The sequence below is a fragment of the Carassius carassius genome, chromosome 5 (genome assembly GCF_963082965.1).
Source record: "Carassius carassius chromosome 5, fCarCar2.1, whole genome shotgun sequence".
Classification (NCBI taxonomy): Eukaryota; Metazoa; Chordata; class Actinopteri; order Cypriniformes; family Cyprinidae; genus Carassius; species Carassius carassius.
In genome coordinates, this window is record NC_081759.1 from 21,348,087 (window position 1) to 21,375,457 (window position 27,371).

Genomic DNA, 27,371 nt, shown 5'->3' on the forward strand with positions numbered 1-27,371 from the left:
TTGTCAACACAGACTATGGATATCTCAGAGAGTCTTTGAACATGTGGACCAGTGGAAAAACATTTTTGAACCCTTTGAGCACACAGAGAAATATCTAATATTCAAAAGGAATTTAAACAATATGTTTAAAAATAAAACACTTGGCAGTGACTGGGAATCACGGAAAAATTTTAGAAACGTAAAACTGATGAAAGTACACACAAATCTTTTTCCATTTGATTAATGTCCAGCACTTACACTCTTATGACTTATTATGGGAGATTGTTATAAATATATATATAAATATATATATATATATATATATATATATATATATATATATGGCTATGTTATAATAATGGTCAGCAAAACAATAGGACGGCTAGGAAGATCATTGCATTATGAGCACAGCGACCTTTTATGCAAATTGTAGTAGTTCTAAATATAATACTATAATCAACACTTTTCATTTTTAATTTATCTTGCTGGCTGTTATAGTAAAAACACAGTAAAAGTTTTCAAAAGAGTTCACATGTACTGCTCATTTTGGGCTAAATTAAGGTTAGAAAATGAACATTAATATCTAAATTATGACTATTTTTGATGAGGAAGAAAATGAGTAACTAAAAAACATACAAAGATTATAAGTGCACCTCGGGAAACATAATAAAATCATTTTGAAAATGCATTACATGACCTCTTTAACGAAAAACATTATGATTCGCAATAACACAAAGCAACTAAACAGCAGGCTTCACATCCCAAAACAATATATTTCATGGGGACCTGTCAGTTTAATGCTCCCAGTCTAGAGCTTATTTCTGAGGCCAATTATCAAAGCTGAACAGCTGGGAATACGTTTCTCCATCTCTCCCCTTAATCTAGTAAAAATATAAAAAATATCTTGAGCTGGAGGATTTCCTCACGAAATGTTTTGTTAATAAGGAACACAGCGACGAAATCACTTTGACTTTTAAACTACTGTAGTTTAATGCTGAAATACATTTTCAGCAAATACAATTTGAAAAGACTCACATTATGTCTGATCTCATTCTTCCGATGGTAATGGTAATGATAGTTCTCACGGCGCCATGGTGGTGGAACTGTCATGGGGTGTGATAAATTTGATACATTAAAAGTGTATGAAAATTTGTGATCATCTGCTTTTGTGTGAAGATTTACATAAGAAGTTTACATAAGATGCCGAAGAAAGAAAAAAAAGGATGATAATTGCCCTGGAAATAGTCTCTTAATATGAATAATTAACAATAGCTGTTCAATAATAGCATCTGCTTCACTGTAACATGTGAAAGGTATGTGCAAATTAAAATAAATACGGTTCTATTTTATTGACACCAGCTCAGTTTTAAGTGTCTGCACCAAATCAACCAGACAAACTACATTGGCGCCTTTTCTTACTTCATTTTATGTAATTTAAAGATCAACAGTGACCCTCTTCCTGAGATCACCATTGTGTCTAGACCTTTCTACATTTATTCAGTCACAGACAGAGATCTTTATCATCAGATACAGGGATACTTGATAAAATCACTGCTTATTTAGCATGATGTTTTATCAACACAAGCGCATCGTGTCCAGCTGTGCGTATCTCAGAGCCTGATGGCAGCAACAGGATGACATAACTCCCACTCAGGTGTGAACAGTAATGAGACAGCCCGCAGCGATTCTTTAATGTTATTAATAACTGCAGTCAGGAGAGCAAATGTGTAATCTAATATCATCATGACGTCAATGGTCATGGCTCAGCATATTAACAGATCAATATTAGGGTAGGTGGATGGTTTAATATTTAGTTTGTTTTGGAGGGAACACTGAGTGGGCAATATGGCAACAATAACATATCAGTTTTTTTTCAGGGAAATCATTATTAATCATTTGATCACGATTCTTTGTCATGTTGGTTTTACTATTTTGTAAGTTGTCTGAGCAGTACAGCCAAACGAATTTCCCTATTTGAAAAACAAATCATTATAAAGATAGAAAGATATCAAATAAAAATAAATGGCAGACTTTTAGGCCAAAGTGGGCAGAGATAAAAACACATTTTTATCATTATTTTGTCTTTGTTATTAAAAATTAAGAACAAAGATACAGATTTAATACGCATAACATGTTAATAAAACAAACAGTGCTTTATTTTTCAGAAACAGGTGTAGCAGTTGCATTCAAGAAATTAAATGAACAGATATAAAAATAAAACAATATACACTTCACTGTATATATAATATATTGATTCTTATAAAAGCAACTGTATTAAAGTTCTTCAGTCAAGAGCAATGAATGATTTTTCCCTTCGTGTTTTATTGTTTTCTAAATGTTCAAGGAAAGGTTCATCCAAATAATTTTTTTTCATCATATACTCACTCTCAACTTGTTTAAAACCTGAATTTGTTTCTTTCTTTTCTTTCATTTGATGATTGTGGGTAACCAAACAGTTGTTGGTCCCCAATGCTTTAAGTGGCCCAAAAGAGGTGCCGTTACTCTATTATAGCCTATATATATATATTTTTTTTTTTTTTTTTTTGATGACTCCCTCCATCCCCTGAGGTAACAACAACTATATTGAAGGGGTTTTATATACAGCAGTCAACAGACGACCTTATAAAAAATAATAAATCCATTTTTGGGGGGGGGGGTTTGCTTGAGCTAGAAAGTGCTAACTGGACATAAATAAAATGTGCAAAAGGATTTTGAAAAAATACCCTTAGAAAGAGCTACTGCATTACTTCGTTAGCTTGCGTCTGACCTGCAGCGATATCATTCAGGCATCTCATTAGTCAGCCAGCGAGTCATCTTATTCTGGCCGTGTTCTTTTAGTACTCAGAGTCTGAAGCTAGGAGAGCATATTAAGTGTTGTTCACTGTATTTGTATTTTTACCGAGCCGAGAGTGCGAGTGTCACACATCCTCTCCGGCCACGTTGAGTTGTTGACACTGACAGCGGCGCATGCGCTTTTCACTTGTAAAACTCGAGGGTTCATGGGTAATGTAGTCTCTGCTCTCTGTGGGACGAATTAGGAAGCGTGCATTGTGAAGGGCGCTCTGAAAAGCGGCAGCGCAGGCAAAGGATTTAAACTTCTATTAAAACAGACGTCCAAATGAGTGTACCGGTACGCTAAAAGCACGTTCTGGGCGCACGGAGAGGTGGCTATATTTGGAAGTGGCAGTACTGAGTACCGGTGCGTACTGGCCCACTTAAAGCACTGTTGGTCCCCAGTTATACTCCCTTAATAATTTTGCATCTCACAGGGGTTTGGAGCAGAGATACGTCACACCATTTTTTTTAGTTTTGTTTTTTTAATGGATGAGTATGTTATTTTCCAGAAAGAAGAATCATATAATGATGACTGTTTTTGTGAACTGTTAATAGCAAGAGTCTGGCAAAACAAACCGGCATTAAAAGCAATGAAAAGACAGATGTCACTTTCCACATGCTCTGTCCTTTCTTGCTAATCATGGAGATCAAATTAAACTATATCAGAAACACCTGCTTGTTTACACTACAACATTTTCCATTTTAAAAAGTATTTTCGCTGCCCCATTATCTTAGTTGTGCTTATTATACCAGCTCATGTTGTAAAAAAACATTATTGTGCACTATCTGGGCCTGAACAGGACTATTAAAATAATAAAACAGGTTGTAGAGTGAAGTGCCATGAATCAGAAAAGGTCAGAATACTTAAACTTTTTTCCACAACACATTAATCTGTTGATCTGCTGGGAATTATGAGGGATTTCCCGACGTATGTATTTCCCCTAATTGGAAAAACAAACTCATGTCATGAAACACATTCATTTTTAATGTATTTAAGGTGTGTGCTACATTCATCGTAAAGACATTAATTACAGTAAATGCCTGATGCCAAATTACAAAATAAAATTATTTCATCTATCACACCCCTTGTGCTGAAATAGCACTGAGTATTTCCAGTGTAAAATGAAACTGCAGGTACAATTGAACTGCATTGATGATTCACAACCTTGAGCTTGCATAGCTAGTAGTGTTTGCATCCTCGTATTTGCTCAGAGTATGTTTTGGGTCTGAAACTAAGCATGCGTGCAATTTTCAGAAAACACATAACTGCACCTACAGTATACTCAAAGATTTAGACAGACTTCATACTGGCACTTTTCCTGTTCTTTCATGTTTCTATAGCTCTGTACCTGCTCATTTTATGAGAGCAAACCTACTCATCGTGTGTTTTTTTTTTCAGTTCGCTTCTGTACTCTACAAAGCAAAGCGAAGTAGCAGAGTTTGGTATTACCAGGCTACTTAACAGCCCTTTTTTATATAAAAAATATAGTTATTTATTCATTTATTATTATTTATTTTTGGCAGAGATGCCATAGATGAACCATTTCTTCATACTTTTTCCTTAGTGTGAAGAACATTTTAATAATCTGATAAAACTTTTTACAGTATGAAAAAAACTTTTGTGCAAAGATAGACTGTTTCTGATGGACATAAAGAAACATTATTTTTAGTGTGGTCACATTTTCTTCCACTGTATGGAAAAGAGCAATCAAGACATTCAGCTAAACATCTACTTTAAGTTTCACAAAAATAAAGAATATGGGTAAGAACGATAATTAACAGAAGAGCCACAATTGGCATTTTGGGTAAACTAACTCTTTAATAGTGCAAGTGTTGACTGAAAACTAATCAATGAATAATTTCTTTGGCTGAAGAAGGACAACTCAAGCAAAAAAACACATAAACAGAGCAAAAATAATCAACTATACTTACAAGAAGTTGCAGTATTACTTTGTCACCCTTCTTTCTGTACCTTTAAGTTATTACCTGAGTCTCCTCTGAAAATTACACACTCGGCCCACAGACAGCGCATCTCTTTGGCCCTCATTCATCAAACTGTCAGCTCATCAGATATGCTGGATATGAATGAACTACACACAAGACCAAGAAACATCAATGAGTCTTTGGGTAGTGTATGGAATATAAAAATAAAGAATTGGTGTTATCAGCATTTAAACTGCATGGAAACAGTAAAGGCTACCACTGTAATCTAACTGCATTTTGTTGCATTATTTATACTATACGCACAGACAAAATCATTGGAATCTGAAAACATCAGTAGGATATGCAATGAATAAGATTGAACAAAACAAAGATCAGTTCCCTTGTACAATACTTACAAATGCACAAGTTTGTTGCTGCTCTAAGGTGATTATTTATTTAGAAATGATAAGATTATGATATTGATCCAAGGCACAACATTAGCAGGAATAGAGTATTTATAATTCATGTCTGTTTCTAAGCACTTCATGAGTCCCAGAAGTGTGTTATTACCCCATATAATTTCTGTGTTGATGTAATTAATCTTTCATTAAAGGCAGTTAATACAAACGATCTCATAACATAAGACTCCAAATCAAATCATGATGTTGTCTGATTGTTCCATGATCTTTATAAGCTTAAGGGTGTTTGTTTGCTGTATTTTCAGCAAATGCCCAATCCCCAGAAAACTGGCATTATAAAATGAGTTTTGGACTTCATAAGAATACACAAATAAAATCAGTAAGGCACAGGAAGGTTTTCATTGACATTAATGTTAGCTTTATGTTTCAAAAAAGCAGCTGTGAATCTCCACCTACACTTTTCTATAAAATCTTTATGCTTTACTCATTAAAAATAGTCATTTCAATTTTAAAAAATAAATACTGGGAAATGGACTTTGATCATCAGTTACAGCAGTGCTAATAACATTTATTCATATTTATTTTGGTTGGTTTACATTTTCTATTCCTCTGGGGTTTCTCTCCCCAAAGGAGTTTCAGTATCCCTATCGACTGCTTCTATACCTGTCTGTACTCTTTATAGACCAGCCCACATTTATTCCTTTGTGTCTTTTTAGTTGTCTGTGGGAGAGAGTGTGCATACTCATATGCAGCCGTGTGGGAGTCTGTGGGTGTGTGATTGAGCGAGGATTTCTGACTGTGTTCTCGCAGAGAAAGAGTCGATACAGGGTACAAACATGCACTGTGTGAGAACTATACAACTTCTGTAGATTAAAAGCCATCTCATTTCTGTTTGAACAGGCATAATATTCAAAGCACTACATGACTGCTGATACTTACATAAATTTCAGCTATAAAACTGAAGATTTTAGTATGGCTGGTTTTCCGAGAGCCTTAATTGACATGGTATACCTTCATTTTGAAAAATGTTACATTGGATCTGACAGTAATGTCACAACAAGTGCGAGTAGCCTAACTATTGCTTATTACTTCTAAATTATGACGTTTTTGATGTAAACATCTTGATAACAATATAAGTGTACCTCAGAGAACAGTTCAAAATAAAAAACATAGGCAGTTCATGACCACTTTAACAGGCAGAGGAAACAAAGCTAAACTGCAATAGGAAATCAATAAAATTAAATTGAATCTTATTAACTCATTACCAGGTTAGCAGACTAAATGGTTAGATTGTTAATTTATACAAAATTTAATTCCAATATTTGATGCTACCGAGAACATATAATAATTTTTTTTTATTACATTATGAATGAAAAGTTCAACATTATACCAATAATTCATTTACTTTTCAGTTTCAGACAAACATACAGTAAATCAACAGAACCAATAGCTTTAGTTAAATCACAGCCAAAAGCATGTTTTGCTTTGCTTTGAAGCCAAAGGTATCTGGTATCTGGCTACAACATAATGGCAATACATATGAATTTGTATGCCCTATTCATACATTTGTATATATGCTCAAACCCCACTTATGGTTGTTTAGCGGTGTGTCTTCATGCTTTTTTCCCCCTAAAAACAAACTTGTTTTTAGACATCATGTGAATTCATATGAAAATTCCACCTTGTGAATGTTTTTCATGCAAGCTTGGGTTGGTATTATTATTATTATTTTTTTTGTAAGCAACATTTGAATCACCATGAGGGTAACCTGTGCCATCTAAACCACACCCATATTTATTTGTTAAAAGTAAATTTGGTTAACATTTGGAAGTACAGTACATACCATATAAATCACCTCAAAACTAACATTGACAGAACAAAAATTACAAAAATCTCACTTTGATTTCATGGGGTCCTCAAGAGATTCAGCTTTTACAAAAGGTTCATTTTCTATCTCATGGAGTGGTGCTCAATTTCATCATAATTTCAAAAATCATCGTTCTATTTAAAAAAATGAGGTCTGAATGAGGTCATTTCATGGCAGTAAGAGACACTATTGTGTTTAAGAAGATGACTGAAAAAAATTACCACATACTTTCACCTAATTATTCTGTATGAATGTGACTGCAAATGTGTACCTGTGAGAGATTCATCAGCAGATGAAAGTGTTAAGCACAACACGGATGGTTTTAGAGCTTGGATAATTCCCATATTAGGCATGGCTTGTGATCCTTTTGCATACACAGCACTGTTGTAAATAATAATAATTATTTTCAGAGATACAGAGGTAACAGACTGCACCTGTTGAATGGGGGAGCCTCTAATATTGTTTCTAACTGAAATCAATATCTGACATCAATGGCCACCAACAGGAAACATTTTTTAATGCTGCCAGAAGGAGAACATTTCCTCATGGTCAAAAAGCTTCATCCACATTTCTTTGTCAGAAACCCATTTGAAATTCAATTATTACCTATCTCACATATTAACGAAGACATCACGAGTCAGTGTAGACATTATAGAGGTCTTCAGGATGGGATGATCTTATATCCATGCATAAATGATTGGTCACGTTCCTGCACTGCTCGGATGATACTCAAACGAGGACTTTGGGTGTCCAATGCAACAGGTTTTCACGTAGCAAAGAAATTGTTTTTACAAGACATTTGCAATTATCTATTAGATACTTTCCAACACATTGGCGACGTTTAGCTTTTTATGATATAAGTGAAATAAACAGACTCATATAGGCTATTCTCCAAATTTAAGATTAGGCTGGATTTCCAGACGTCAGGGATAATTCCATCAGATTTCTATTAGCATACTGTGATAACAGCACTCAAAATACAAAATCAGAATTATATTTTTTCCATCTACAGTATTTTACAATTTTTGTTATATTAAATGTGCCAGTTATTTAAGGACTACCAGTGGTCTGTGGCTTTTTAAACGGAACACTCTGTCGATTTTTGTGACATCTAGATCTATAGTGATTTCATAATGAACACACTAATGTGAAGCTCTAAAGCAGCGTACTGTTGCTATGGTTACCTCATCTCGCGAAAGCGACTTCGATTCACAATCCAGTTTAGTGCATTCCGGCAACTGAACTTTTTAGTTAAGGAAACGTTAAAAGGGCGGGTTTAAGTAACATATTCGTTTATGTAAAAAGAATACATGTTTTAAGACACTTTATCCCTATGCCTTTACCTCCTTTGGAGAAGTTTTAACCTGATAAATGCTCGTTCTTCCTAAAGCCTCAATCATTCGTTCCTTTATTAAACTGGCATTGAAGAAACGTTGAACTCACCAGCTTGTCAAGTGCGTCTCTGCCAACAGTGGACACCTTGAGCGCAGGGACTCGCTCACATGTGCATCCTTCCAGAAGATATATCCCTGATGGTCGAGCACTCTGGTCGGTGTCGAAGTAAAATAAAACATTCTGATAAAGTGCAAAAAACTTCTCATGCCATTTACTGTTTTCTGTGGTCTTCTTGCTGAGATAACCTCGCTTGGTGCCCTCTTTACGCGCGATAACGGAGAGATACAGAGCGTGTCCCTCATTGTACCGAACACTCTTCTGCATTTTCCGTCTTGGTTTAATGTGTATTCACTTGTTTGTCACCATATCCCATGTGATTTTAACTTTTCACCAAGGATGTTTGGAGAAATGCGCACGGGAAAGTTGACGAGCTGAAGCGCACTGCACATAAGCGACTCATCCAAACGAGTTCGGAGCCCAATCCATTCTGACCTGAAGAAAAGTTTCAACCCCGACGAACAACCCTGTCTGTCCACGCGTTTAGCTCATGCAGTACAGCAAAATAAGCAATAGTAGTGGACAGACGGTGAGACAGAATCACTGTTGAGAGCAGATGTAATCGGCTTTGGCATCCTCTTAAAGAGACAGCGCCTCTCTGGCGCGCCGAGATCCACTTTCCCTTGTGACTGTGCGCAGTTTTAATGAGTGGGCGGAAGTCTCGAAAGACTCGCAGATCTCAATGAGGAGGCGGGGGATGTCTGTATTTTAATAAGGAGGCGGGACTGTGTAGATATTTTAATGAGGCGGGGCGAAGCGCGTCACAGCAAGCGACTAGGTTCCAATTAGGTGCTTTACTGTTAGATTAAGTTGCTTTAAAAGAAAAGCCACAATTTCCACTGAGTACGTTACATTACAGTGTCCTTGATATTCATCATTTACAAATCGAGGTATACGGACAAAAAAATAACTACACACAGCATTAGAAATAGCTAACACATTACATAGTATTCAATGAAATTAAAAACTATGTATAAAAACTGCTACACAAACAAGTGTAAAGGCTCGTTTACACCAAGGACGCGATTTATAAATATAACTAAAATGTTCATTATATTACTGTTAACTATATCCACACCAACACAATACCATTCTGTTTATGCTAAGCCTACTCTGCTTTGTCGTCATTTGCCACTTTAAAAGCTCAGTCGGATGGATTCTGACTGGCTGCCAATGTTTTTATCGCTCATCAGCTGGGAAAAAAAGCTTAAAAGTAATCCCAATGATATCTGTTTTGTGGACTTCCATATTCTCATAGGATTGGAATGATAATTCAAATTTTAGATTTACCATCATAGTCCTTGGTGGGAACAGACTTTAAGCAGCCATTCACACATAACACGTTTTTACATTCAACTGTATTTTTCTTCTTCCATTGTTGTCAATGTACAGTAAACGCGCTAGACAATGTTGCACTTGTGTCTCAATGACACCAAAAGACGGCACGCAAGTTAAAATTTATCAAGTACATTTTCAGTGTCAGAAAAGGGACAAATGCTGGACGTCACATGGACGCTTCGTATGCACAAGCAAGTGACATTCTTAGACTCTATCAAGCTTCAGTTATCGAATTCATTTTCATCTTATTTGCTATTCTTACCTTCATAATGTTAGATGACATATCAAGGGATAAGTTGGTAACGACAACTGATACACTGCATATTAGATGATATAAAGCTGAAATAATACAAAAAATTTAAAATCCAGTTCAGTCAGTGTATTTTAGATAGTGTAGCATATATAATACATGATTTTAAGTGACATTTAAAATAATATTATTAAAGCAAACCTGGGAAACTTCAAAACAATGCAAATGTAAGTAAGGAAGACAAAGGAGGGATTTATGTCTCAACAGGACTGCTTCAGCTTTTATGAAGACTCATTATCATTCACCTCAGACATCACATTTGAAGGACAATGAGATTACTGAGGAAACTTAAAGTGATAGTTCACCTAAGAAATGAACACTGTCACCTATTACCATTCAAGATTTTTAGTTACAGTCTCCTGTAGAACGTACATTTTGTCAACATCAAATAAAACTGTTTGGTTTCCAAGAAAGAAAATCATACATGAGTGAGTAAATGATGACAGGATTCTCATTTATGGGTCAACTAATGAAATGAAAATGAATTTTTATTTTTAGATTAATTAATGTACATACAGCATTACACTAACAATCTTAGAAATGTGCATTAGTTTCTTTTTTCCTATGGTCACAAATACAGCATATTACCAGCAAACCTTCTGGCCAAAGCACCTGGAGAGTATCTATGTAAGACATCATTCATAGTTGTAAGATCTATTGTTTTGAGTTCCCGTTGAAACAGGTGAAGAAATACATGATGTATTCAAATACATGATATTCAGTTCCTGTTTTGTTTAACGGTTTTTGCAAACATCCTCCTATGGGCAAAAACCTTCATGCTGTTATTAGACACTACACTTTCTCCAATCCAGCAATGCTTCCTTGTTGGTGATACTCCAGGCATCAGATAACAGTCTCACCCTTTTCCTGTTTGTAAAGACAGAATGGGGTAATATCAGGTTACATACCACACAATTACAAAAAGGTTTAAACAGTGTCAATACTTCAAATACTTTATATAATGTAGACAAATCAAAGACATATGGAAGCCTGTTTCCGCCATTATCTAACAATTCTGACCTTTGTTTCCTCACAATTGGGAGATACAAACTTACAATCATGAGTTATAAAGTCACAATTACAATGCATAAACTCGCAGTTAAATTTTTTCCTCAGAATTGCGCGTCAGTCAGTAATTACTACTGTGTTCTTTTTCCATGTGTAACCAATCAGCCCACGTACCTCCGGCTGTTCACGAGAGCCTCCAACTCTTTGGATTTGAGTGCAGCGGTCCTGAGGATGGACTCTGGGATTTCAGCCAGACGTGCTACATTTAGCCCATAGCTCCTGGCGGCTGCGCCTTCAATCAGCTGATAGAGAAATGTGATGAACTCTGGCTGCACCTCCTCCTCTAGTAACGAGAGCAACGGAGCTATTAAACACTTTGGAAGCACTATGTGTGATCAGAGGATTCAATGTGAAAAAACAAAGTTTAAATAATAAAGAAAATTTATCCATGATCATCCTGATGATTAGGATACTAAATTTATACAGTAGCAAACAGTCTACTGCATAAATACTAGGTATATTGTTTTATGTTAATATTGCCAAATAATGCTTTAATGGACTCTGCTAAAACCTGATGAATTAAGTATTTTAGCCATTATACTAGGATAAGAGAAAGCATCTTAACAAACAAAAAATGAAACACATTACCTTGAAGTATAAAGTATAAGAGCATATGACCAAAGTGTAAAATCTGTGAATAATACCAATGTGATGGCATAATAACTGTGAAGAAGTTTTTGTCTGAGAAAAGATATTTCATCAGTGATGGCCAATAGAAGGTCACAGAGTTGTGCTGAGAACTTTTTCCATAAAAGACACTTCTCCAGAACTCAGATAAAGTCATTTCTTGTGTCATGGTGTGAGAGTAATGACACAATTATTATTAACCTGATTTGTGAATATGATTTGTGAACATTTCTTCTAATATTTCTCAGCAATTCTGTCACCAAAATGGGGGGTCGGGAGTGAACCTAGCTGAATTCTGATGATCAGATGTACACATGAATTTCAATGATGGAAGGAAAAACTACACAGCACAGTACAAAGAGAAACTGAAGAGGAAAGACTACTTGTGCAATAGGATTCCTGCCATACATACAAGCTAGTTGTTAAGTAACCACTACTGGAGTCTTGTAACAGTGTTACAAGGATTTAAGGTTCTGGAATTCTCTTTCTTCCTGGAAGTTTTAATTTTATACCACAAGAACTCCAGAAGGCCTGACTCTGATTGGTTGACAGATGTTTCAATTTGACAATAAATATGTTCAAATTCCATCTCATAGTCATATTTTTTTATGCAAAGTAGCTTCCAACGATCAAAGTACTAGTCAGAGTAGTTTCTACCACAGGAGAAGCAGCAAACTTGGGTGATCTTTAAGCAGGAAGCTTAATTTTGAACCTTAAAAAAACTTGAGACAAACAAATAAGCTAACAGTCGTAAAAGTGAAATCAGATCACACAGGGGTTTTGTCTTTTGCAGTCCTATCTAAAACTTATTACCAAATCAATTTCAAAGCAGGGAAAATATTTCTCATATTTCATACTGACTGATTCAACCATCTCCAGTTTCTTGATACTGATACTTGGAAGAAAAAAAAAGATGCTTGGAAACAAATATCATTTCATTTACTAACTTATGTCATTCCAAAACCATAAGACCATAATCTTCAAAAAAAAAAACACTAAGAAAATAAATAAAACCTTAATTTGAATTTCAACGATTAACTGAAGTCTAATGACTTTGTAAAGACATGAGGGTATGTAAATTCTGACAAAATTTTCATTTTTGGGTGAACTATCAAGGCATGTCAGTGAATAAAATTGGCATGAAACGATCAAAAAAACTCCAATAAATGAAAAGAGGGGGATAGAGCATGCACAATTAAATCTGGCATTCAACACGCAAGTAGAAGTGACATTTGTTATTCTACAACTCAAATGAAAGGCTTTCCTGAAAAAATAAAAATCACGAAGCACTTAAAAAAAAAAAACAAAAAAAAACAAAGAAGAAAAAAAATATTTGGTTAAGAGTTAAGTACTCTGTTCAATTCCTTTTTATTAATAATCAAGCATTGGAAAGATCAGACAATAGGTGGACTGACTAACAGAAGGTCTAAGAAAGTGTGCTGCACTCCTTGATCACTCAAGAAGCATAAGGTCAGTGTAAAGATGAGTAAGTGATCCATGAAATCCCAAATGACCCCGCTGACATACAACAGCACTGAACTGGTTCAGAGGCTACCAAAACCAGCATATTCCAAGACAATGCACTCATCTTTCCCTACTACTGCTTTGTGTGCACTGAAGAAATCAACTCCCTGATCCAGACACTTATGGCTTTCACAGATGACATCAAGATGAAGTTAATAAACATGCATGGTTCATTATCAAGAATGGCAAGATCAGGATTTTGAATGGAAGTGTGTGTGTATATATATATATATATATATATATATATATATATATATATATATATATATATATATATATATATATATATATATAAGCTGATGTAATGTGAGTTGGTAGAAAATTCCATACACACCGTCAGAAGTGCTCTCTGGCTCATTCAGCAGGAAAGCCATGTGGTAGTTCCCAACATGCTGCGGGTACAAGTGCTCCAGCTCACACAATGGAGGGTAGTGGGTCACAAACAATGCCATACACCTAACCTAACACAGAGAAGAAAATAATCCAACTTCACACATAATTCATAGGTAAATAAATCACTAAATCAGAACAGCTTGAATAACCACCAAGTTTAGTGAACACAGCTTGAAAGCTACAATCGGAAGGAATTTGAACTAACTACTTAAGACAGTTCTTTACAAATCAGCACCTATTATAATCAAAACTCAACGGTACAAATTTATTCAAGGACCAACGATATAGATTTGGTTACTCAGCAGCCTGCTTCCATATGACTGCTTGACTGAGTGAGACATCTTTCAGCCAGATGCACGAACCACGCAAACAGCAACCACCCCCTCACTCACCATTTACGAACATTATCAGCAACCTGTGTGCATCGAGTTACCACCTCACCAATGCACACATTTCATTCCAGAGGGGGGACGAGTTCATTTCTCCATTTATTGATGTGTTTGAGTTTTTTAGCAGGCTCAGGGGAGGCATTGAGCTGAAGTGCGACTATGAGACGCACAGAAGATATGTGGACTGAGCACCAAAGCAGAACAAGAGGCATGTGATTTTTCTGTGATGCTTTCCTCACTAGTAGTTCACATTTATTGAACATATTAATTAGAAGTCTGTTTTGGAGACTTTTTTAAGGCAAGGCTACTAACTTGCCCATTACCATCAAATACAACCAGCATACTCTGTGAATGCACAGGATGAACATTATTGAAGCTAAATGTATATATTTTATTGGTCAGCAAATTGTAATTACTGCATGCAGAAAAAAATAGACTTCAAGCATAAAAAGTAGGTTTGAACCCATGGTGCATTGCTTCTACACAAAGTCTTGCTTGATTAAAGATCTCTAATTTACTTTAAATGTACAATGTCGTTAAAACCGAAACCTGCATTTACAGAAATTTTACAAAGTATATACGGAACTGAACAACTTGTTGTTAATGACGTATTAAAATTCATATCACAAAGTTGTGCCTTATCAGTGTTGCCAAATCTCACTAGAAAAACAAAAATGGAAATAAACCACATAACAAAATCTACTTTATTAACCTCATAAACTGGATAACTATGTGCAGAGGTCAAACAGCACACCAAAAGACACTTAATAATTGCCACTTGTAATAAGGGGACATGGCAATAGAGCCCTGCGCAGGACTGTTTTCTTAAACCTGCTCCCGCTGAATGTATGACCAGGCCCGCCGGCTCCCGCAACCTATATGTTCCACTCCCGCCCGCACCCGTGTACTTTATCTTAGAGCTTCTGAAAAATGTACACAAATAAGTACTCGGGCTAAATATTCGTTCCAGTTAACATCCAGAATAACAGATTTTAAACATGATTGCATTTAAATAATATGAAGTTACCGATGCTAAACACTGGGTATTTTTTTATTAGCGTTATAAAACATTAACCGTTAAAACATAACTGCAACTAGTGGCACCTTAGTTTTTAAACGCAGGCTAGGCCTACTGCATACATGCACCAAATGATTAACTAGGAAATAACTTTACCATTAAATAAATAAACACAGAGAACTTTGAAAATATGCTAGATATAATTTTAACAAAATAAATACAAAATGAAATGAGTAAAACAAAATAGAATGCTTTTAAAAAAAATCTCACAGATTTCACATTCACAATAGTTTGCTTAACAGGCTATTGTAAAAAAATATATATATACTTAATATATATAATGAAATGTAGAGTCTAGTCGTAGACTATTTAAATTAATTTGATCACTGGTCCTTATTGCTTTGCTTACTCCATATTACTATGAAAGAAAAGTATATTGCTGACTGACCGCGGTCCCAGACTTGTGCGTCTTTCTTCCAAGATCCGTCCCATACACACTGAATGTCCCTCTGACGGCAAACTAGATGCGGGAATGCTTAAAATAAAATGTATGAATTTTGAGAGGACATGAAAGCGCTCTTTCACATTTTTTTCAGTGACAAATGCCTTGCCTTGCCTTGGTTTGCCTTTGTCAAGTAAACAGCAGCTTTAATTTTCTTCTCAACTTCTTGTGTTGACTCCATTTCTACTACACACCACCGTTCCGCGCAGGTCTACCTGCGAAATGTTCTGACCGCCCACTCCCGCCCGCAGCAAAGGTAAAACCGCCCGCTCCCATGAGATTTGTGTTGGGTCCCGCAGGAGCCCAAACCTAATGCAGCCCTCTTCATGGCAATCCTTCAAGAGTGCACTCTGCATAGCCTTCCAAAGAGGTCTGGCCGATAAAACTATAACAATAATTATTGCAATAAAAGTTTCCTCAATAAAACGATAACAATAGTTTGATAAATGTTTGCCGAAACAGTGCAACTCATTTAAACCACACCACACTATTTATCCACTCATCTTAAAGTTCAAATGACATCGCAGCACAGGATTACTAGAGTAGATGCATTTCTTCTTTGAAAAGTCTCGGTCACATGAGCACTAAACAGTGCTTGAATTCAGCGAAGGGTTCAGCGAACACAAATGTTTCTGTGATTTAAACTAGTTCAAAGCTAGAATAAACATACAGTCATAAGGCTTTTCAGTCTACAAATCACCATCATTTAACATGGATTCTGTTCTGTACACACATGAAACGATAATTTAGGGGATTCACTCCTGTATTTAAATGCGGTCCTCAAATTTTACAGTGACTATAAGGCCAGGAGTGACCTTCCTGAAACATACAATTCTGAGACCGCTTGTTTGACTTTTCAGCCAAATAACGTATCTATTCATATGAAAGTGCAATTGCAGAGTCATGTGACAATCACAGCTTAACACATTTGATGTTTAATATACAGTCATGTAAAATAAAAACCAAGGACAAAATCCCAGATCAGGTGGGAGTCCAGTAAGATGAAGCCACTGGCAGCCACTGAGAGAAAAGCAGGGTTCTTCAAGGCCAGGTTACTGCATAACTACAGGAACAGCCTTTGTTTGAAATTTAGTGCGAGGTTCTGAATGACATTACGTCATCTTTAGCCCACCTCCTCGCCTCTACAACTCTCAGATATCTCAACTTGTAAATGCTGAGGAGAGACTCTGCCGGCCTCTCGCATGCGCTCCAAGTGCTTTGCTATGGCAACCAGCGCTGCTCTACTACTTATTGCCCACAGAAGAAAGTTCTGTGTCAAGGCTGCTCACAATGCACCATTCAAAGGTGTTACACAGCAAACGTATTTACATTCTTAAATACAGTGCAGGTGAACAAGTGAGCCTTGTTGCCATGGCGATGTGCAGACACTCTCTGCGAGATGCTGCCAGGACACATGCACGCGATGTAAAGGCAAACGGGCATGGACAAGAAGCTATTCTAGTGTGAAGGGGGATTTTCAATATGAAGCGCACACTTGAACAAACACTGAAGCTTTTTATTTTTGAACTTCTGTGAGTGCTCAGTGTCACAACTTTAGCTGTGCAGCACGAGTCTGAGCATATAAAGAAAATGTGAGTCGCGCTTGCCCATAAAACTCATTAGTACCTTGTTAGGATGTTGGTGTGTAGTTACGAAGATGTTCAGAATAGATTTTAATGCATTGCTATAAAATTCTGGGAGGTTGCTTGTGTTGTGGGGTCAGTAAGAATTTTGCCATTTTATTTAGATAAGATGCATTACATTTAATAAAGATGACAGCAAATACATTTATAAAGTTACAAATGACAATTTCTATTTACAATGAATGATATTCTTTCCATTAAATCAAAGGATCCTAAAACAAATTTCCCAAAAAATATTAACACAACTGTCTTCACCTTATTTTATAATAATCTAATCATCTAATAATAATCTGTATATTAAAATTGTTTTTTTTGAAGGAAATGGTTGCTAAAACACAGGAATAATTAAAATCTTAAAATATATTAAAATAGAAAGTTATTTGAATTGTAATAATATAATATTTTACAATATTGCTGTTTTTTACAGTAATAAAGTGTGAAATAAATTCAGCCTTGGTGAGCCTAAGAGGAAAAAAAGAACTAAAACAAAAATATATAACTAAATAAATTTTTTTTAGGAAATTAAAGTTAAACTAAATATATATATATATATATTGATGGCAAAGTGAAAATTTGTCAGGATAAATAGAATTTTGCCTACTTGCCTTAAAAAGGACCATTTTGTTTTCCATAATACATTTACAGCTTTGAAACAAACAGCTCATGCCAATTCTGTGAACAATGTCCATCACATGGTCCATGAATGGCCCATGGCTGTGCCGTCTGACACCAGTGATTAATTTGTCAGTAATTTGTGAAGCAATTTGTCTCACCTCAATCCCAATCAGAACATAAATGATAAATAAATATCTCTTCACTCTTGACTATTTGTTGTTTAATATACTGCTATGTAGAGCTTTCATTCAAGTAAAATTACTTGAATTGAAGTTCATTTAGGCTTTGTTGCAACATATCAGACTAAGGCATGAGGATACAGGTGACATGAAAAGGTAAGAGAAAATGAAAACCCATTCAAATGGCTTTGAAACAAACAGTTAATTTATAACTGAAAATATGGCAAAAATAAGTTGTCTTACTTACTGCTGAGTCTTTATTTGTACCATTTGTAAACTCTGTAAAATGCATAAAGTTGCCATTAGAACTTTTGAAACTTTCTATTTGACCATTCAACAGACAGAAAACTGTCACACTTCTGTAAGGACAAGCACCCTTCAATAAAAATCTCTCTGAGTTAGACAGAAAAGGAATGGAAGAACAGGAGAACAATGTGAAAAACATAGAGAAGAAGACAAACAGTAACAAGGCCTTGGCTATGCCGTATCACAGCTGAGTTGTGTCAAACAAGCCCGTCCGTGTGCCAATACATAAATAACTCCAGCCCGAGGCTGTATCAGTACAAGAGACCTGTGGTGGGAGAAAGAGAGCAAAATAGAAAAAGAAAGAGTGATAGATCTTGCACCTGAGCCAATGCCATAGAGACACACAACATTATGCAATACCCAGTGGAGCCCACCCTCTGACAGCCCAAACACCAGCACAGCATCTAAAGTGACGTTTACCTTCAATTTGAGCAACTAAAGCCAACAACCAACTAATTAGCACTTTTAATTTGCCACACACAGCATACGATTGCCAGTTTTACCAGCATCCATCTCATTGAACTTGGCAGCACAATTTAGTGTTTGCATTGGTGTGAAGTGACATACATTGTCGATCACCTGCTGCTAAATTTATACCTGCAGAGGATGCTGTAAATAAGACAAAGCCAATGTAGTATAAACAGTACATCCAAATATTTGATTAATTCTGCACCATTAGTGTCACAAAACCCACAATTATGTAGTTGAAAAGGTTTACTTTTCACTTTGAGTTGTTTTCTGTGTATAACTGTGCGTGATATTTGTCTTGAATCTGTTTCAGTAGGTTTCCTCGCACTTTTTCCGTCAGCCATTGGTCAAACACACATAGTCCCATCCCAAACTCATACCACTGGTTTAGTTACTGTTGGCATGTCGGACTGGTCAGGATGGTCAAACAGAGCAATCAATGTTTAAAACATTTAAACTTTTGGCAAAATCACCCTACAACTGGTTAGATTTTTAAGATTTACTTTTTAAATCGAAAAAACTACACAAAGCAGCTCCAAACAATGCATGTCTCACAGGAGACAAACAGGGAGACTCGATATACTCTGTCCCAAAGGATGGACTGGTGTGAGCTATTTTTTTCTATGTGTCTGGGGGTGATTAGGCTCCTTTGAGTCTAGCAGATCCCTTGATGCCTTGCTTTGGAGTAAAAACCATTAAGTCTTGCTTCCCAGTTACAGAGAATTTTGACCCTGTTGCAGTTGGAAGAAAAACATTTTTAATTTCTATCAGAATGGCATCTAGGCCTACTACAACATGCTGCTCCTCAAACATTCAAATGCTGCCAGAAGTCAGAGAACTGTTATTAAAACTGTGAATGCTTTAACGAAGTTTACACTTTGAACGAAGGCATCATTTTGGCTCTTTTGATTCCAGTCTGAGACTCGTGTGAGTTTTTCTTTCAGCAGAGGAATATACCGCTGATGGTAAACACAGCTGTCCAATCAGAATGTCATTTTAACACGTCTAACGTGGTCATTCTCCTGTGAGTCTAATTAGTCTTTACCTGTCAAATTTGCAAGTTAACAAAGCACACTGGAGAAGCTTGAATATCCCTTGAATACCACAGAACTGAAAACCTTCCATTTAATGTCTTCTCAAGAGCCACAACTTTGCATTTTAGTTTGGAGTGAGAAGAGAAATCAGAAAATGAAGACAAGAATATGATCCTTAACACAAGAAAATACAAGATTTTAAAGTTTAACCCATTATTTTTTTCCAAAGTTGACTTTCAACACAATTCTACAATCATTTAGTAAGTTTTAAACTCACCCCTCCATAGTTCAATTTATAAATGCAACGTCCAAATTTCAAAATCCAAACAACAACTGATGGGTGGAACCAAGCTCCCTTCCTATATTTATATGCTGTATATACTCATGGACCATTTTTAGGTACATCTTTCTAGAATCAAGTTGGACCCCCTTTTGCTGCACATCCATGATGCAAATTTCCACCACATCCCAAAGGTGCTTTATTGGATTGAGATATGGTGACTTTTAAGACCTTTTGAGTATAGTTAACTTAATGTCATGTTCAAAAAAACAGTTTTTTTTTTCACAGAAGATTTGTGAAAAGGTGCTATATCCTGCTGGAAGTACCACAAAATGGGTACACTGTGGTCATAAAAGGATGAAAATTGTCAGCAAGAATACTCGCAGGCTGTGGCGTTAAAAACGATGCAACTAAGGAGCCAAAGCATGCCAAGAAAATATTCCTCACACCATTAATCCCCCAGCATCAGTCTGAACTGTTAATAGAAGGCAGGATGGATCCATGTTTTCATATTGTTTCTGCCAAATTCTGACCCTACCATTCACATGTGGCAGCAGAAAATCAAGACTCATCTCACCAGGCAACCTTTTCCTAATCTTCTATTGTTGAGCCCATGTAAACTGTAGAATCAGTTTCCTGTTCTTAGCTGACAGGAGAGACTGAGCTGACAGGTCTTCCACTGCTGTATCTGCTTCAAGGTTCTACATGTTGTATGTTTAGAGATGCTCTTCTGGATACCATGGCTGTAATAAGTGGATATTTGAGTTACTGTTGCCTTTCTATCAGTTCGAACCAATCTAGCCATTCACCTCTGACCTCTGGCATCAACAATGCATTTTCGCACACAGAACTGCCACTCATTTGATGTTTTCTCTTTTATCTTCTGTAAACCCTAGGGATAGTTGTGTGTGAATCCCAGCAGATCAGCTGTTTGTGAAATACTCAGACCTGCCCGTCTACTACCAACAACCATGCCTCATTCAAAGTCACTTAAATCACCCTTTTCCCCAATTTTGAATCTACTTTTGAGCTTCAGAATATCACCTTGACCAGTTGCTGTGATATGATTGGCTGATTAGATATTTCCATAAACAAGAAGTTGGTGTTCCTAATAAAGTGGCTGGTTAGTTTATAAGTAAAGACTTATAAAGAAAAATATATAAAAAAATTACTTTTTTTTTTCTAAAAAGTATTAAAATAAATAAGCTTAATGTGCTCTATACATTGGTGAGGGTATCTGCAGATTTTAGAACTGACTCAAGGCAGAGATAACACTGATGACGATATTCTCAAAATGGCCAAATATTGGCGGATTAGTTGGCTTGGCTTGCCATGCAACATTAAGGTTAAGGAATTGGGAGCCGGGTTCAATCCAAAGTAGCAGTGACCTGAAAACTGTATAATTACTGTAAACACAGTCCTCTATTTAACCTGTAAAACAGGGCACATAACCACAGGCTCCAACACATGGAATCTCCCTCCAATAATTATACTACAAGTCATTCTGGATGAAATGTGTTACTATATGGCATGTTGTAATCTGGCATGAAAACATGTCAGAATCAAAGCCTTCCTCATTAGGTATATTTGCCAAGCAAGGCCTCAAAGTCTTTCAGTCTCACTTACGTCTCTGATGAAGGACTCTAGGGTAGCATAGGCGATGGCGATTCCATCGTGAGTGCTGGTGCCTCGACCAAGCTCATCCAGTATGACCAGGGAACGGGTGGTGGCACGAGCCAAAATATCTGATGCTTCCACAAGCTCCTCCATAAAGGTGCTTCTTCCCCTTGAGATGTTGTCAGACGCTCCCATTCTGTCAGAACCAAAACAAGTTGAGCAAATTAAATTAGCCTGTGAACAAGCATTAGTTTGGTCAACATTTATCACTTTCACATTGTTCCAAACTTACATTATTTTTTCCTTCTGTGGAACACAAACAAGAAACTTAAAAGGAAGAATTTGGCAGTTAATCCTATCCATACAATTACAATAGATGAGACTGGAGCCTTTAAACTTAAAAAAAAAAAAAGATACAAAAGCACCATCAAAGTCATCCATATGACTCAAGCACTATATTCCAATATGTCTGTAGCTATATGGTAGCTTTGTGTGAGGTGTAGATTGAAATGTAAGATGCATTGGGCACAATTTGTGGACATACAGGTTAGAGCCTTACAATGACATGAAAGCGAGTAGATGACAATTTTCATTTTAGCTGAATTTTGGTCATTTAACTCTGGCCAAACCATTAGGGTTGTAAGTTACGAATAGCTTGTGTAACTGTAGTGTTGGAAAGTTCTTTATTTACAGCAGCTAGCCTCATTATAAAGACTTGAGGCACAATTATGAATGATAAGACCAATTCATAGCAGTACAAGTACTCTTAAAATGCATTACTGGTGTGACAATGCAGTGTTTGAGTACAGTACAAAAAAAATATACCTGGTTGACAGCTGATAACATTTTTCAAGGCTATAAAGGTCACTACTATCAAATATGAACACAACACAAAGATCATATGGCTTAGCCTAATAAAGCATCTCATATTTCAAAAGCTGCTGAGAGTGCTGAAAAAAGCTGAAGCTGAAAAATCACCATGTAGAGGTGAACGAACCTCTAGGGTATGTTTGTACCGCAGGACTCTTGCTTTTAAACGGCTGTATTAAACAGTGTTAATGTTTGGATTTTTCTTCTTTTCTTTTTCCAATGGTTAGTAGAAAAGCACAATGTAAAGCCTCTCTAATTCAGACCAATTGCAACAGCATTAAGCAAGACATGTGCCAATTATTGTGCTGGCCATTACAGATTCCCCAGAATGCAGAATTATTCTTTGTTAACAGCTAATCTGAAAATCATTCCTATTATCCTGGTAAGGGGCTTTATCCTACTTTTAAACTGAATAAAACGGGACAGACAAGCTTTAGCTGGACTAATAGTGCAGCTCTTGGCCACGCTGGAGAGAGAACACAGATGGTATATGAAGTCTGCTTTGCTGTGAACCACATTAACAAAATGCCATTTTCATTCTCTTGTGGATTTTGTCTCTAAATGTTTTCTTGTATTTTAACCTCCAAACATTTTGACTACAGGCATTTAATTTTCATGTTTTTGTCAGCAGATTTCTCCCAGGAAACAGAGCATTTCCATTTGAAGTGTAATTAGAATTTGTATCAGCGGCTTCGAAGGCTTGTTGCAATCAAATTGTTTTCTATGATGATCAAAATATCAAATGTGTTTTTACTAGGGCTGTCAGTGGATTCAAATATTTAATCAAATTAATTACGGGATGTGTCGATTAATTCATCCAATTAATGGCAAACTAAATTTGGCTGTGAAATTACCCACAAGCCATTTTTGTGTTAAATGAAAAAGTATCAAGTAGACATTACAAATAGTAGCTGTAGAAAGATGATTCGACTAAATTAAGTACACGTAAACTTTTAGGATACAATGGCCTAACATAAAATATGAAAGATAAAAGAAGATGATTTGAGAAACATCTCAGTATTTTTTGTTCATACAATTAAAGTCCAAAATGGCTTGGTTACCAACAGTCTTTTTTTAATGAAATGATACTCTAAATAAGAAACTAAAACTGCCATCAGGTGCTGGTAAATGTCTTTATACATCATTCCTGAATGAATCAAATGAATAAATGAATAAATGAATGAAGTAAAAGGCTCAGTTTATGAATAGGATTTTGAACCATCGGATTCGTTCAAAACATGGATTCATTCAGAAACTAAACACACAGATCTACAGTGGCTTCAAAGGTAATATTTTCCCTGAAAAATAAAGCAAAATGGACAGTATTGTGTTTAAAATATAACAATATTACAATACAATATTAACTACTTATTTACTGAACGGTTGTATAAAATCACATTTAAACTAGTTATATTTGTGACATGACAAAAATCATAATTGTTGATTATTCCCATGAAATTGTAATTGTGATTATTAATAACGTTTATCACAATTTACATTGAATGATACCACTATTTGATGCAACGGCATGACATATTTTTATATGAAAATAAACAAGCTGAAAACACTAACTGAAAAACGTTTAGTGCTTTTCTATAGTATTAAGCCTCAAATGTCAACTATACATCGGATTGGTTTCTTTAAATGATAAAGTACAAATATGAAAACCCTTAAGATATTATGTAGAAAGAAAAAAATGCATCTTAAGCACGCAGAATAACATAAGTGGACTTTGAACGATTAATTGGGGCTTTGAACAATGACATAATTGTGGCATCCATAATTGTAATCGCGATTAGAATGTAACTGCTCTCATGTGAGATGACGTACAGTCCATACAGATCAGGTCAGGTGTTTCTGCAGTGAATCTGTCTGGTGCCATATATGCAATCTCCGACTGAAAACAGCAATAAACACAATAAACTGTACTATGAAACTCAAAATTTTTTTAGATATTCCAAAGGAAATATATTTAGAAAATATATATTTTATTATTATAAAGGATTAACTTTTTCACTTTAAAAGGTTTCATTTAAGGCGTTATGTTTCTTTTTTTGGAATTGTACTTAACTTCCTGTTTCTATCGCAACAAAAACAAAGAGGGGGAAAAGAGCTTCCAAACCTTAAGTGCTATTCAATAAAAGTGTTCCATCAGTGAAAAAAAAAAAGACAAAATACTGTCTGTCTGACCGAAGACTCACACAGATGCTCAGGACTGTACAGACTTCTGTAGTTTAGATAGCTATTATGGGCATGTCACTACAAATGAGATGAAAAAGCATTCTTCTTCTGTGCCTGAATAGTTGACGCACAATGTTTTCATGAAAGGAAAAAAAATATATATAATAATACATGTGAGAATTTTGACAAACCTCAGGCAGTGTGACAAATTCACACTTTTTTAATATTCCATAAATAATAATTCCTAATAATATTCCTCTTAAATAACATATAGATGGATGCATGATAATTCTTATCAATGAACTGCAAAAATGCTTTTTTTTAAAAACGGTCTTAGATGGAGTTTAGCATGACGTGCACTTTTCAAAGATACTTAATGTCAGCTACCGAACAAAAGTTAGTGCGCGTCACAAACCGTTGTTACACGAAAAGCCAAAATCTAAGCAAACCAGCTTCAAAAGCTTTTGACTCTGCTTAGGATGTTATCTCTTTTCCAGTATTCCACAGTCCCACTACGCATATGCGATAACCATTCAATGTGTCCGCTTCACCAGAGTGCAGTATAAGCCACCGAACACTGTTTAAACCTCATCTTGACCTGTTAATTGGAATAAACCAACACAACTCTGGGGAGTGAAGGCAATTATCTTCTGACGTGAATAGTGCCAGGACTGGGTTAATTAACAAGGCAGCACTTCACTGTTAGCGGTATGTACAGATTTAGACTGACAGTGTCAAAAAAAGCATACAGCACTCTACATCACATCAGACCCCCTTCCTGCTGAACGGTCTTGGTGCTTTAAAATCTTTAAAGGTAAATAAAAATAAAAAAATTCACTCAGTCATTGTATGCTGTATATCATTGAAATAAAAGTGCATGCTAACAGCTAGGAACATTTACAAAAGACCTAAATAAATAATTAATTCTACATTATTACTAGTCTTAAATTATTTACAAATCTGCAATAGATTTCAGGCATTTCTACTTGCATCTGAGTCCAATTAGTAAACCGCTGTGGATGTTGTTGATGTTAACAGCCTAATGACTGGCACAGTCAGCAGAAATCAACCACCCCTACAATGGTAAACAATGTTAATAATAAATCACGTCAAACTGAAAGACTAAAGCAAGTAAAGAGGGGTTGGAAGTTCACGTAGGTTATTAAGAAATAAGAGCAAGACAGGTTTAGTTAATAAACTTGACAAGAATCTAGATATTTCATTTGAATTTATGAGGGAGGTGAAACACCACCGAATCCATTTCTGTGACAGTGAAGCCTAAAAAGACCAGATGAAACAGGCAGGCCATTTTTTATGTTTTCAGAACACATTACAGGATGATAGTAAATTACCACTGACACTCACATGAAATATTTACGAATTCCTTTTACAAATACAGCTGGGTTTTGATGTGCAAATACATTTATTTTGATTTTATTATTTTTCCCTCACAAAAGAAAACATTTTCTGCTAAATGCCTGTGAAGATTCAAGCCAAACAAAACGCAAAATAAAAAAATAAAAAATAACGCTTTTAAAATTCAAATATTAAAATGCAAAAAAAAAAAATCCAAATTAATTTATATTTAAAAATTTTATCCAACAAAACCAGTATATATTTCACACATTAGTCTTGCTATTTTTTATCAATTGTGATTTAATATTAGTTTTTTTCATAATAACATTTTTATTTTAAAAAGGGAGAGAATGTTTGCCATTCAAAATCTGACATCAAAAAATGACACCATTGCAAAATGTGCAAAGTGAATTATGACTTATGTTTTTTTTAGCATGTATTTAACACAGCAATGTTTTCATTCTCGTCGTTCGTTGCCTGGCAAGCACCTGAAAATCTATTATTACTCTGCTCCTCAAAAATCAAGCAGAAGATGTGGCATAAGGTCTGAATAGGTTTGACTCACACTCCTGCCTCTGTAATCTGTGGTTACCGGGGATCTGTGAAAAGACTAGTGGGCATGGTTTCACTCGGTTCAATTCTGGATCATTCAAGCACAAACTCTGAAATCTGCTCAGCCCCTGAAGTGTTGTCATGGTCACTAAAGTTCAGCTTTGTGCTGTCATACATAACTTCCTCTCTAATGGCCAGAAAACAAAAGAAACAATATCTCAATAAGAGCTGATTTTTCCACAGGTTTAAAACGACTGATGGTTTCCAAAGCTTCTGTTCCTTTGCAGAATGACCCATCTACATCTCTCTGTTAATACTGCATTATGGCAGATCGGGTGAGGCTGTGATAAATCTCCTATGAAAGCGATCTTTGTTCTTTAGGACAGAAAATGAAAAATGGGAAATAAGGATGGTGTAGAGAATAAAAGGTCTGTAAATTTCTTTTCATAGATAATATGCAATTAAAAGACAACCACAGGAAATGATATGCATTATGTTCATAGTGAGGCCTTTTACAACTACAATAATCCTTTCTCAGCTATTGTTTATAGGCCACTAAGAAGAACGTGGTGTTTAGCAAGTGGAAGATACCTGACATATATGCCGTCTATAATGCCCACCGACGC

General features: G+C 35.7%; 2 protein-coding genes across 3 annotated transcripts in view; both read right to left on the reverse strand.

The window, feature by feature from the left end:
• The window catches only part of rasgrf2b (Ras protein-specific guanine nucleotide-releasing factor 2b), a 63,997-nt gene extending 54,902 nt beyond the window's left edge, over positions 1-9,095 (reverse strand). Inside the window, exon 1 of the mRNA XM_059550123.1 lies at positions 8,467-9,095. Coding sequence (XP_059406106.1) covers positions 8,467-8,742 — 276 coding nt within the window. The 5' untranslated portion in view covers positions 8,743-9,095. The remainder of the gene's footprint in view (positions 1-8,466) is intronic.
• A 1,513-nt stretch (positions 9,096-10,608) lies between these two features.
• msh3 (mutS homolog 3 (E. coli)) overlaps positions 10,609-27,371 on the reverse strand; it is a 49,608-nt gene continuing 32,845 nt past the window's right edge. For both annotated transcript variants that reach the window (XM_059550128.1, XM_059550127.1), the window contains exons 20-24: positions 27,337-27,371; positions 21,796-21,982; positions 13,677-13,803; positions 11,306-11,474; positions 10,609-10,990 (exon numbers count right to left, since the gene is read on the reverse strand). The exon at positions 27,337-27,371 is cut by the window's right edge and continues 123 nt beyond it. In XM_059550128.1, coding sequence (XP_059406111.1) covers positions 10,909-10,990; positions 11,306-11,474; positions 13,677-13,803; positions 21,796-21,982; positions 27,337-27,371 — 600 coding nt within the window. In that variant the 3' untranslated portion in view covers positions 10,609-10,908. The remainder of the gene's footprint in view (positions 10,991-11,305; positions 11,475-13,676; positions 13,804-21,795; positions 21,983-27,336) is intronic.